The 13,808-nt window shown below is 42.0% G+C and overlaps 1 protein-coding gene across 2 annotated transcripts in view; it reads left to right on the top strand.

The window, feature by feature from the left end:
- LOC149310611 (spermatogenesis-associated protein 7 homolog) overlaps positions 1 to 13,808 on the top strand; it is a 103,733-nt gene that overhangs the window by 65,698 nt on the left and 24,227 nt on the right. For both annotated transcript variants that reach the window (XM_089528324.1, XM_089528323.1), the window contains exon 5: positions 7,032 to 7,153. In XM_089528324.1, coding sequence (XP_089384450.1) covers positions 7,032 to 7,153 — 122 coding nt within the window. The remainder of the gene's footprint in view (positions 1 to 7,031; positions 7,154 to 13,808) is intronic.

Genomic DNA, 13,808 nt, shown 5'->3' with positions numbered 1-13,808 from the left:
ATCTAATACATACCTAGACAGAAATAAGCCCTACTGCATTAGCAGACTGTTGTTTTTTGGGGGGGCGGGGACTTGCTCCCAGATAAATATGTACATTATTTCTGTTCATGCAAAATTTTCTCACCAGTTGTATCTGCAACAATATGTGCAGCCTAAGTTATTTTAACAATGAGATAAACTCATTGCAATTTAGGTATTAGTTGATTGGGACCTGCAGCCTGGCAAATGTATATGGGGTGCATCTACACTGTAGAAATGCAATTTGACACCACTTTAAGTACTGCAGGCCCATCTCATGGAGTCCTAGATTTTGTAGTTTAATAATGTTTTTATCCTTTTCTGCCAAAGAGTTCAATTACCTCACAAAACTACAAATCCCAGGATTCCATAGCTTGGAGCCATGGCAATTAAAATGGTGTCAAACTGCATCATTTCTATGGTGTAGATGCACCCTACAATTGCTGCTTCAGTTATAACAGAACAAGCCCACCAGTGTTAAGCACTTTTTAGTTCTACTGAATTCATAGAAAATTTATTAATCATGTGCTTAATTCTGTCATTGTATTCAGGTGCTTGATGTTGGCTGGATCATGCCTTTAAAAAAATTATTTTAAGTTTCTACTTCATTAAATGAACATGAATGTGAAATTGCCATGGGGGGTCCTGGGCCCAGTGTTATTCAACATCTTTATCAATGACCTGGATGACAGAATTGAGAGCATACTTATCAAATTTGCAGATGACACCAAATTAGGAGGAATAGCTAATACTCCAGAGGACAGGATCAACATTTAAAATGATTTGAATAGACTACAAAGCTGGGCCAAAGCTAACAAAATGAAATTCAACACAGAGAAATGTAAGGTACTGCACTTGGGGCAGAAAAAAAATGCACAGATATAGTATGGGGAACACCTGGCTGACTGAAACTACATGTGAAAGGGATCTGGGAGTCCAAGTAGACCACAAATTGAACATAAGTCAACAGTGCGATGCGGCAGCTAAAAAGGCCAATGCAATTTTAGGCTGCATCAATAAAAGTATAGTGTCTAGATCAAGAGAAGTAATAATGCCACTGTATTCTGCCCTGGTCAGGCCCCACCTGGAATATTGTGTCCAGTTCTGGGCACCACAATTAAAAAAGGACATTGAGAATCTGGAGCGTGTCCAGAGGAGGGCGACTAAAATGGTGAAAGGTCTGGAAACCTTGCCCTATGAGGAACGACTCAGGGAGCTGGGGATGTTTAGCCTGGAGAAGAGAAGGTTAAGAGGTGATATGATAGCCCTGTTTAAATATTTGAAAGGATGTCATATTGAGGAGGGAGCAAGCTTGTTTTCTGCTGCTCCAGAGAACAGGACCCGGAACAATGGATGCAAGCTACAGGAAAAAAGATTCTACCTCAACATTAGGAAGAACTTCCTGACAGTAAGGGCTGTTCGACAGTGGAACACACTCCCTCGGAGTGTAGTGGAGTCTCCTTCCTTGGAGGTCTTTAAGCAGATGCTAGATGGCCATCTGTTGGGGATGCTTTGATTTGGATTTCCTGCATGGCAGGGGGTTGGACTGGATGGCCCTTGCGGTCTCTTCCAATTCTATGAGGATTTCAACCTATGTGAATAATCTATATTAATCTATATCAATCAATTAAGCAAACATCATTTTCCTTGCAGGTTTATTACTTACCATTAATCAGCACTAATTAGAATACATTGCATTTTGTGAGAATTAACTTGTTCCGCCTTTCAAATCTTTATTCAGGGGCTGGCTTCTCATTTCCCCTCGCCCACACTGCTGCCAGTGGCACTACTTGCTACCTTCTGGCACTTATGCATAGGGCTGTCATGTACAGGAAGTCTTTGACTCAGAAAGATTGCACTGGCTCAAAAAAGAGGGATTCATCCCTGAGGGGGCAGAAAAATAACCCTACAAGGCACATGTGACCAATGGGCTGGTCTTGGTTGCAAGGCTGTATTTTTGTTCTTGTACAGGTTAAATAAGAGCTGATTTTGTTGTTACGTGCCTTCAAGTTGTTTGCAGCTTAAGGCCAACCTATCATGAGGTTTTCTTGGCTAGTTTCTTTAGAAGGGGTTTGCCACTGCCTTCCTTGATGCTGAGAGAGTGCTTAGCACAATAAATGTTTTGAATTTTTTTTCAGATTTTAGAATATTTGCATATGCATAATGAGATATCTTGGAGATGGGACCCAAGTCTAAACATTATTACTACTACTACTACTACTATTATTATTATTATTATTATTATTATTAACCTTTATTTATAAAGCGCTGTAAATTTACACAGCGCTGTACATACAGTCTTTTTAATTAGATAGTTTCCTGCCCTCAGGCTTACAATCTAAAAAGACACGACACAAAAGGAGAAGGGAATGGAGGTGGGGAAGGGGATCAGGTCCAGCAGTTCTTCTCTACCTCCGAAGCCTGGACCAAGGGAGATGGACTGGAAGGAGGACTTGTCTTCTTAATGGATAGTTAAAACGAGGCATCTTGGGGCAGAGAGGGGCTCACCCCGGGAACACTTCACTAAACAATATAGTCTTTAACTCAATTTTGAAACTGCCACTGATTTTCTCTATGGCTGAGAGAGTATGACTTGCCCAAGGCCACCCACTGTGTCTCCATCTCTGAGTGAGGATTTGAACCCTGGTCTCCCAAAGTCCTAGTCCAACACTGAAATCACTACTGACTGTCACTTGTAGATGATGCCCCTCATCAAATGACAGTATTTTATTGTAGAGGTTTGTTGTTTAAGTATGAGCTAATTTAGCAGAGGTTTTTAGGGGGAATTAGAAGACTCTGTAGTCTTCTCAAGTCTGTATAAATTAGGGGGGTACTATAGCTGTCAAGACCAGCTGAAATACACCTGTCCCCAAGGTTAAGTGATCAGAATTATAAGCATGTATAGCTGAGGGATTGTAACATGCACCTAATGGAAGGAGCATGTTGACACAGTACTAAATGCTACTCAGACAGCAAATTATGTAACCAATTGGGAAAATCAATCATTCCTTTTCCTCCAAAGCAATCTTTTGCTCCATTGCTCATTCACAGTTTAATAACTTGGCTGTTCTTGCTGTATTGCAAGAGCACCTGGTGAAACTGAGCCTTGTCCTCCTGAAAAGTTTCCACAGCACTAAAAAGTTGCTCTTCCTGGCAGTAAACTATTACAGAATATTTGGAAAATGTGGCAAAATGTTTGGAAGTGGCTTTTATAGAGTTTATGGTCATTCATCTGCCTAATTTCCCAAAACTATGCTATAATATATATGCCATTGTATCCAGATAGTTAAACAAACAGGGCAGATATGGTCATGGCTGTCTATCTGTTGGGTTTGTATGTGTGTTGTCACTCTAGCTACTGAAACACAAAGTACTACCTCGTAATGCTGTCCCACTAGAACGGGCTGGTAAATGTCTCAATAGGCTGACTGTCAGGTTCTGTTTCTGTACTTTTATTGCACACAGTAAATTGTTTTATCACACTGTACTGAGTTTGACAAAATGATTACAGACTGCTCCAGATACATTCCCAAAAGAATAATGGTAACTGAAAAGACAGCTGCCACTTAAACCCAGCCAAAAGGAGCAAGGAACACAGGATGGTGATGGTGATGGGTAATCAAACCCTTTAAGTCTGCATTGCCAGACACAAATTCTCATGATGTGTACAGATGCCAATTAACATATACCACTGAGGACTACAACCAGACAAAATACTATTGGTAATAATGCTAAAATAAAGAGTTTTCTTTACCAGAAACAAAAGTTAAGTCCTATGGCAAATAATTGCTTTTCCCTAGGGTTGCCATATCCCACCGGGGGGCGGGACAATCCCTGTTTGGGCGGTGCCAACTCGGTCCCGGTCCGGTTTGGCGCCCAAACTGGGACGGCCCCGCCCACCGCGGCCACCTCAGCCCCCGCGGCGGCTCTAAGGCCTTGCTGAGGCCTGGGAAGGCTCTCCGCGGTTGGAGCTCCAGCCACGGAGACGCTCCCTCCTGGGCCCCAGCGAGGCCTTCGAGGCAGCTCCGCAGTCGGAGCTCCGGCCGCGGGGTCCTCCAAGGCCTGTGCGAGGCCAGGGAGGAGGAGGAGGCCGCTTCCCACCACGGCTATCGCCGTGATGAGGGGCGGCCCCGCCTCCTTCCCGGCCTGGGAGCCGGCCGAGGCTTCTTCCCAGGCGGTGAGGAGGAGGAGGCCGCTTCCCCTCGCGGCGATCGCCGCGAAAAGGGGCGGCCCCCGCCTCCTTCCCGGCCTGGGAGCCGGCCGAGGCTTCTTCCCAGGCCGGGAGGAGGAGGAGGCCACTTCCCCTCGCGGCGATCGCCGCGATGAGGGGTGGCCCCCGCCTCCTTCCCAGGCCAGGAGGAGGAGGAGGCCACTTCCCCTCGTGGCAATCGCCGCGATGAGGGGCGGCCCCCGCCTCCTTCCTGGCCTAGGAGCCAGGCCCAGGCTTCCTCCTAAGCCGGGGAGGAAGCGGAGACTGCTCTCATCGCGGCGATCGCCGCGATGAGGAGCGGCCCCCGCCTCCTTCCCGGCCTGGGAGCAGGCCTAGGCTCCCTCCCAGGCCGGGAGGAGGAGGAGGAAGCCTGGCACCGCGGCGATCGCCACGATGCCAAGCTTCCCCCCGCCCTTCCCGGCCTGGGAGCCGGCCTAGGCTCCCTCCCACGCCAGGAGGAGGAGGAAGAGGACAAGGTTTAAAAATCTAGGACTTTTTTTTTAAATTTCCTAGCCAGGAATTTTTTTTTAAAAATGTCCTACATTTTCAAACCTTGTCCTACATTTGTCCCGGTTTGGAGGTCCTCCATTATGGCAACCCTACTTTTCCTTGATGTCATGCAGCATTTATCTTGAAACTTTGAATACACAAAATACCTCAAGATATATTGCAAATGATACAGGACAATCCTCTTTCCAAGCATTTTTGTTTCTAGTGGATATTGGTCAAAGTCAGTTGCTGTGCTGAATGAAGAAAATTTTGATACTGACCTCTAACTATGCACCACAAAGTGAAGGTACCTGTATTTCTTTCAAATGTCTCTGAGGAGATATTGTTAGAAGGCACAATGAGACCAATTATCTCCTAGCTTTTTTTTACCCATCTTTAACTCAACCAGTACCAAAGGGCCCATTTTTAATTTTGTTATCATGTGTTCTTTCTCTTTCACTTCCTCTGACGTTATAATTCTCTGTATTTTTCCATTCCCTCACCTTCGTCCTTCCCTTTTCTCATTCTCTTTTGCTTTTCTTAACCACCATTTTAAAATGGTATCATTAGTAGTTTTGTTAGCTTAGGTGCAGCATAATCTACTTGTTAGTTACAATCATCAAAATAAGTACCAATGATCAAGAAGACCCTAATTTTAGAAGATGAAACTGCTATTTCAGTGTTCAAGCTAGAGTCAAACCCATACCAATTTAGTCCATCCATATTACAAGTTTGAATGCAATCTTAGCTATCAAGGTACAGTTTGCATAGGCCTGCTTTCCAAGCTGAGTGCAGGATGGTATCCAGAAAAAGGTGCTCACCTTACTCCAGAAACTTGACAAAGACAGTCCTGGTGACAAAAGCAGCAAAGAATCTTGTAGGAATTTAAATACTAACTTATATATGGCTTAAACATTAATGTACAATATGCACCATAGCTACCCCTGAAACCTCTGCAATGTATACAGAAAGTAGAGTGCATGAGCCCAAATCTACATGATTATTAAATAAACTTTTCTCATGTATTATGATTTACATCTGCGATGTTTGTGTTAGTTATCATTGTTGCATGAAAGGGTGTAGCGGGGTGGGGGGGCATAATGAGGTCACTGCACCCAAATAAGAATTCTGCCCCTTCCCCATGAAATAATAATAATTTAAAACAGTGAAATTAAAAGAATAAAAAGCATTACAAAAGCATTATAAATAGAAAGTATAAAAACAATTAAACAATTTAAAACATTTGAAACATTACACATTAAAAGTTTAAAAGGTGTTAAAAATATATACTATATGAACTAGGGTATATGAAATTTGCCTTCAGTCCCCAAATTCCTAGTGCTGCAATAATGTAAAACTGCTGTTGAGCAGTTAGGGGTCAGGGATCCAAAGGAAAGGGTCAAGCAAAATTACCAAAGGAAGGTGTGCACAGCAAATATGAGCGTTCAGAGTTTGAATGTTTTCAATGTCTCTGCAATGCTAGACATTTTAGGACTGAAGGGAAATGTCATAGGGGGCACAGATTATTTGGGGAGAGTGTTTTCATTTTGCTACCCACACCACCTTGTAGTTACACCCCCAATAATATGTACATATGGCTTTTAATATATGAAGATTGTATACATTATTTGTCTTCTCAACATTATTATTTCCTCCATCCATCACAATTGTCACCAATGTGGCTTTCAAAGAGAAAGAATCTGCTTGACATAATCCTCTCCCTGGCGGGATACAGACCGCCAATTTGGGGCGGGCTGCAGCCACCCCTTTGCACAACGTATTGGGGCCAGGGCAACCACAGCAGCAGCCCAAACACCCCAATACGGCACTTTTCAGGACCAGGGAGGAGCGTCAAAATGCCGTTTTGTCAAAATGGCAGCACCCATGTAGACAGGGCGTCACCATTTTGACGTACTGAGTACAGCCTAGAGTTAGGGAGCGTCTGAAAAGGTCGCTCCCGGACAACCCTAGCACGTAATCAGTACGTGCTTCAAGGCCTGTCTGTACAGGGCCCCTGACAGTCATCCCCTTTCCTCGTACTGGATTGTGACTTTTTAGAGTGACTGTAAGCCAGAGAGGAGGGGACTGTCAAATTAGCTACTGTAAACTGCACATATAAAGCATCATATACACTGATGGTGCTATATAAATAAGTGATAACAATGATAATGATAATCTTGTTAGGCTAGTTACTGGAATGCCTGTTTCACTGGTAGCAAACTAAAGCAGCAGGAGATCAGTTATTTGGACTGGAATGTGGTAGTCTTCTTATTCAGTCAACCCACCCATCTTTCAGTTGTTTTCTTATATCCAGACAGGGACCAACAGAAAAGAGAAAAGCTGATCAAAGCAGTTGAGAAATTCAAGAAAGCAATGATGCAGAATCTTTCAACACCCCAATACAATTTCAGGAACATGTCCACAGAGAATCATAAAGTAAGTTGGTGTCTTTGCTCTATGATCTGAATGCAGCCTACTTTTGGGGGCAATGGCATATAGGTTATTTCTCTCCCAGGGGCCTATACTCCAGGCTTGTTCAACACGTGTGTGGTTGACACTTCTGTTTCTGTTAAAGAATACTGAAATTCTCCACTCTCAGGAGTCCTGTACCCTTTAAAGCCTGGGCTGTACAGAAATATTTAAAAGTGTGCTGCAGCCAGTGTATTTATGTACATGTTATGTCCACCTCAAATGTCTACATAGAGATGAAAGATATTTTGTTTGTTTGTTTTGCTTTCATATTTAACCCAATTTAACCAAATTGACCTGATTTCCACTTTCTGAAAAAATACCTGGATTTGAATACAATGGTATATACAGTATCCATCAGATTGCACACTTCTAAGCTCAAAATCTGCTTGCAACAGTGGATATATTAGGGGAAATTGCATACAAAAATGTATATATCAAAGACATGGTTGTGTTAGTTTAGAAAATCTATATGCAAAGGGATCTTGTAGCATGTTTGAGACTAACTCAAAGAAAGAAGTTGGTAGCATGCCCTTTTGTAGACCTGCTTCTCAGATACATGCTGATTTATGGCTGAACACAGCAAAACAAACACATATTGGATTTATGCTTTGTCCATCCCTATACTGGGGTGCTTACAACAGGTACCAGTGGTATGATCCCTATTTGCAGGGTCAGATGGTACCATCACTTATGGAAGATAGGATGAACCTTTGCTCTGAACTTTACACTGGATCACAATCTTAGCTGTTTCCTCCCTGTAAAGTATTCAGTCCCAATGAAATATTTTTTCCCCATGCATGCCTCTGCAGGAAACATTTCACAAGTATTTATGTGAAAGAAAGCATTCTAGTGGGAGAAGCCCTATTTTATCATTATATACTATGGAGACAGCTTGTAGTCCACGATGTCATATTTTTTCCAAAGTGTAAAGTATTTGTGCTGAACAAGCTGTACTCTTTGAGTAAGTGCCTGTTCAGCAGCAGCAACTTCTCTCTGTATCCCCCTTCTGTTCTTTTTCCAAATTAAGGTTATTTTGCTTTTAATTAAAATTCTTATTGCTATTACACTAGCATTAAGTTAGGGATTATATGGTTGGTACTTAATTTAAATTGTTTTCCTCCACACCATTTGGTTCGCCCACTCTGCGACTGAAACTAATCGGCACACCTCCCATGTGATCTGACATGTTCTTCTGAGTTGGAGTTGTTTGACATAAATATTGGGATGATGACTTAAGTCGTGCTGGATGTTACCGTCTGCTCAAACTTTCATCAGCCCACCCACTCACTTCATTCTGTTATCCTTGCCTGACCTGCACACAGAATGTTGGCACCTTTACAGCAAACTCCTGCCCTAAAGACATCATTTTTTGCTAATTCTGAGTTATACACTGGTTCCAGTCTTGCACACTTGTGCCAAGTAAATCTGATGGAGCTAGTGCAGGTTGTTCCAAGATATTTGACTACCTATGTTAAAAGACAATCATGCCTAAATATCCTAAAGGCATCAGATACTGTCATGGGAGACTGCCAATGAATAGAGGTGTTGTAGACTATGGGGATTAGTGCACAGCTAAATTAAGTGACTTACCACTCCTGAATTCAGGTCAGATCCAGGCTGCCTTCTGGTGTTATCACATGGCTTTTGTCCCCAAAACCACAATCCGGATACAGCCTGGCTTCAATACTGGTCCCTGAACTCACTTTGACAGCCATTTTTCAAAGTCAGGAGCTTTCTGACTTTGAAAAATGGCTGCCAAAGCAAGTTCAGGGACCAGTATTGGAGTACACACACAAGTGCCTAAATAACCTAAAAGCATAAAAGTACAATATGGTGCCCCGCACATAAAGAAGATGACTGTAATGTCACTAGAACTTTCCTTCAGTACTAACAATGAGATAGAATATTCCATCTTACTTAAATGCAACAGGTTTAGGGTCTGAAGTGCTGTTCCACAGATGTCCCTCCATAATTCAATAGAGGGGAATAGATTAGGAATACAATGGACCCTAGTTATACACTGGGGTTTGGTTCCAAGATCCCCCGTGGATAACAAAATCTATGGATGCTCAAGTCCCATTAAATATAATTACATAGCAAAATGGTGTCCCTTATAAAATAAAAAAATGGAAAATCAAGGTTTGATATTTGAAATTTATACTTTTGAACATTTTCAAACCGTGGATGCTTGAATCCGTGTATAAGAAATCCGTGTATAAGAAGGGCTGACTGTAATAGTTGTGGGGAGACTGCTGTTGCTCCTCTCAACATCTGTTGCCCAAAGTAGTTGCCTTGCTCTGTGTAATAATAGGGCTGGCCCTATATAAAGGATAAAAGTTAATTGATAAGAGTTTTCAGATAAGAGAGCATACATTTGCATGTTTCATTGCAGGTACACCAAAACCATTGATTGTGTAGATTATATGGATTGTTCTTATGGATCGCTCTTAAAGAAATGGATGTCACAACATTTGATTGTTCTGATGAATAACCTGTACTCAGGGCAAGAGATCACATTTAGGGTAAAATACGGAGAAACAGAATGGTTTCCAATTGATAAGGGGGTCAGGAAAGGCTGCATTTTATCATCCTATCTGTTTAAGGTTTATGCTGAACATATCATAGGTAAAGCAAGATTAGACTTGGAGGAAGGAGGCATGAAAACTGGAGGAAGGAGCATCAACAATTTTTAGATACGCAGACGATACTATACTACTACCAGAAAGTAGCAAAGACTTGGGACAATTACTGAAGGAAGTGAAAGAAGAATGTTCAAGGGCAAGTTTATAGTTCAATTTTAAGAAAACAAAGGCGCAGTACAGACCACCAAAACGTGGCAGCCTGCCAGCACATGTTTTTCCACCAGAGGCAAGCTGCAGCTACCACACCGCATGGCTTCTCTCTGGTGGAAAAAGACCCCACAAAAAGCGGGTTCTTTTTATACCACAAGGGTGGTGTAACAAGTGTGCCACGGGCACACTCTTTACGTAAGCGCCATGCGGCACTGTGTGGATGTCGCGTGGCACTTACATAACAATGGCGGCAACTGTGTATACAGGATGCCACCATTATTACGCCCTCATCATGTGCTAGGGTTGGGGGCGTGTGGGCGCTCCGCCCTGAGGCAGCCCTAGCATGTGATGAGGACGTCACAGAGGGCCCATATGTACCGGGCCAAAAATAAGGACCACCAGTAATAAACATAACTTTAAATCAGATGATGAAGACATTGAAATAGTTTAAGATTTTCCATACCTTGGCTCAGGCATCAATGAGAATGGAGACTGCAGTCAAGAAATCAGAAGATTAGGGACTTTATCACTTGAGGCTTGTAAAGTGGAATTAGAGCAGGGTAGTAGTGTCTGTGGCCTTAACTTATCACATGAAACTGTGTGTATCTGGTAGCTGGTCTGTAGTCCATCCACTGCTAGAGCACTCCTTTTCATTGACAGTCATGCCCCTATCAGTGCCTCCCAATCATACTGCTTTTCCATTAATGATGCACATCTGATGACACTACTATCCTGCTTCCTTCCAAAGCAAAGCCAATATGCAGGCAGTTCATGTGGCATGAATGAGCATAAATAAATAAATAAAAATTTTATTTATATACCGCCCTTCCATAAGATCAGGGCGGTTTACAACAATTAAAATACACAATAATCATTAAAAACCATACAAAAATTACATAAACCATACAACAAAAACAAGAACAAAAGGCCCCCAGGTTAGCCAATCCCATTGCCTGTGCGGCGGGGGGGCCTATGGGACCTTATTCGGGGAATGCTATCTGAAACAGGTAGGTCTTCAAATCCCGTCTGAATTGGGCCAGGGAGGTAGCTGAGCGGAGCTCTATGGGCAGCGTATTCCAAAGGGCCGGGGCGGTGATGGAGAAAGTCCTCCTGGAAGTGGAGACCAATCTCGCCCCGGGAACCCTAAGTAGTTGCTGCTCAGATGTTCTGAGGGTGCGGGGCGGAATGTACGGGGAGAGGCGGTCCTTCAGGTATCCTGGGCCCAGGCCATTTAGGCATGATTCTGTTCCTTTCCCAGCTATTCTGAAGCAAGCTGTTTTTCTTTTCTTTTTTCAAATTATTTTCTTTGTTTCTTTTTTAACTTAATGGATTGCGATGATTCTACAAGTGCCCTAAAAATAAATATAAATATAGACTGAAAGCCATACTGGAAAGGGGTTAGGGCAGGGAGGTGGGGCTATGGAGGGCAGCATGTGAAAGACAGAGGCTGGGACAAAAGCAGGATTATGGCAATTTGGAAATGCTGTGTGATAATGAGTGTCCACAACCTGGTGTGTGTATAGTTTTATCTACTGTATTTTCTGGCATATAAGACTACTTTTTAACCCAGGAAAATCTTCTCAAAAGTTGGGTGTCGTCTTATAGGACAGGTGCTGAAACTTTCGAGCTGGACTGGAGTATCTGCAGTTGCTGCATACGGGGGAGGGGGGGGAGCTCAGAAACCACCATGGCCGCATCCCCGCCGTATATGGTGACCGTATGAAAGCAGCAAGGGTGGCGCTGTACTAGTACGGTAGAAGAAAATCCACTCACTAGGATTCGTGGAAATAAGTGACTTAACGCGGTCCCGATGACGAGGTGAGGGGATGCCTCACCCGGAAGGTGTAAGTGAAGGGTAGAGCAAGCTGCAGGCGTCTGGGGCACCCGGGGTATGAAAAAAAGAGCCGTGTTTGCGTTACCGCTCTGACAGTCTTGGAGACAGGGAGGGTTGGGCAGGCAGGGAGAGCTGACCAAGCCAAGCAGGCTTTGTATACAACAAGTTTTCCTGCTAAGTACCTGCATGTCATAAGCATTTGAATTAAAATTACCATATTGAAATCAAATCTGAGGTTTTTTAAAAATTTTATTTGGTGTGCGTTGGAAGAGGGGTAGTCTTATACGGCGAGTATATCCTAAACTCTATATTTTAACTGGAAAAGTTGGAGGTCGTCTTATACACCCAGTCGTCTTATACGCCAGAAAATACGGTATATATAGTTTTATCTTTTTAAAATATGTTTTGTTCTTTTAATAACTATCTGTTAATACCATAATAATTTAATTCCTTTTTAATATAAGTTTTTGTCTTTTTTTAAAACAAAAAATTGTACTGTTTTTAATGCTGTGAAACCGCTCTGAATCCTAGTCCTGGGAAAAGAGTGGGATACACATAATAATAATAATAATAATAATAATAATAATAATAATGGTATGTTTGCATTTCCTAGACTAACACAGTTGTGATGCCTAAGCCCTAAAACTTGGAAGGGATGCTATGAAGGATCTAGATAAGATCTCAAAGTGTAATGATATATCATTAAATCACAAAGGCCCTTTATAGATCAGCCTGAAAGGCTGGCATGGGGGCAGAGTCGGGGTGTAGCTTCTTCATGACGCACGCCCAACTCCGCCCCCGCCCCCCCAGGAAATAGTTCCCTACATTGTAAAACACATATGTGGTTAGAAAAGTGGCAAATTTTAATACATGTTTTTCTAATACATGTATTAGAAAAACAAAAATGGGATATTTGCAGTATACAGGAAACCAGAATCAAAAAGAAGGAAGAAAAATATCTGAAAAATCCAAAATTCGGTGAGGTTTATATTTCAGCAGGAAAAAACAAAAAGAATGGGGTAGCAATATATGTAAAAAATAAAATTCCAGTGTTAGAAGTAATGAATGATAGTGAAGGGAGATATATTGGGATAGAGATATTAGTTGATGGGGGGGGGGGGGGAATTGGTAGTAGAATATATGGACCTACAGAAAAAAAGGGAAAATTTTATAAAAAGTTATCCAAAGAAATAAAAAAAGCTGAATTATGAGTCACATATTCTAATGGGAGACTGGAATGGGGCGATTTTGTTTTGTTCTGAGTTTAGAGTGTCATATAAACCTAGTTAATAGTTGATAGTATCATGCAATATAAAATATTGATGAAGCATCAAAAGGGGGGAATGTGGTGGAAATTCCTTGTTGAAATAAAAAAGCTATAGAAAGATGGAGTCACCTTTGTCAGCCAGAGAGATGGTTTTTGAAATAAAGGCTTGGCGTTTAGAAAAAACTAGAGCAAAGGAATACTGAGTGCATCTTGACCTGGATGGAAGCTGGCACCAGTAAAAAAGACATAACATAAACTACTGAGATAAGGATACATAGTTGACATTCAGAAGCAAGGTTAGAAGGAAGGCTAAAGGAGGGGGTAAGGAGTGATGATGCAGTTTTAATGTATGCATGTATTTCTGTTCTGATTGTAAGAATTCTGTATGTTTAAATTGTAATTAGCCAATCAGGTGTATTGAAGAAGCTTCTTTGTCTTGAATAATATAAAAAGAGCCATTTTGTCTTGTTCGAGGTCTCAGCTTTTTGGAACTTGAATTCCACTGAGTTCATTGTTTTCCTTTGTCGACAATTGGAAATAAACTTATGGATTTTCAATTACTAGGTCCTCTTGCCAATTCTTTTGCTCTGTCAGTCCTAGATTTTAAGTTTCCTGAAATTTCTGTTACAAGAACAATTGGAAAAATACATAGAAAATAGGTATAGACAAAATAGTTAAAGAAAAGTCAAATCAAAAGATTACCAAAGAGGAAATAAGTGAAGCAAT

The sequence above is a fragment of the Sceloporus occidentalis genome, unplaced genomic scaffold (genome assembly GCF_023333645.1).
Source record: "Sceloporus occidentalis isolate IW3139 unplaced genomic scaffold, rSceOcc1.0.p SCAF_6, whole genome shotgun sequence".
Taxonomy (NCBI): Eukaryota; Metazoa; Chordata; class Lepidosauria; order Squamata; family Phrynosomatidae; genus Sceloporus; species Sceloporus occidentalis.
Note: the sequence above shows the minus strand (reverse complement) of the source record. Positions and strands in the feature narration are given on the sequence as shown.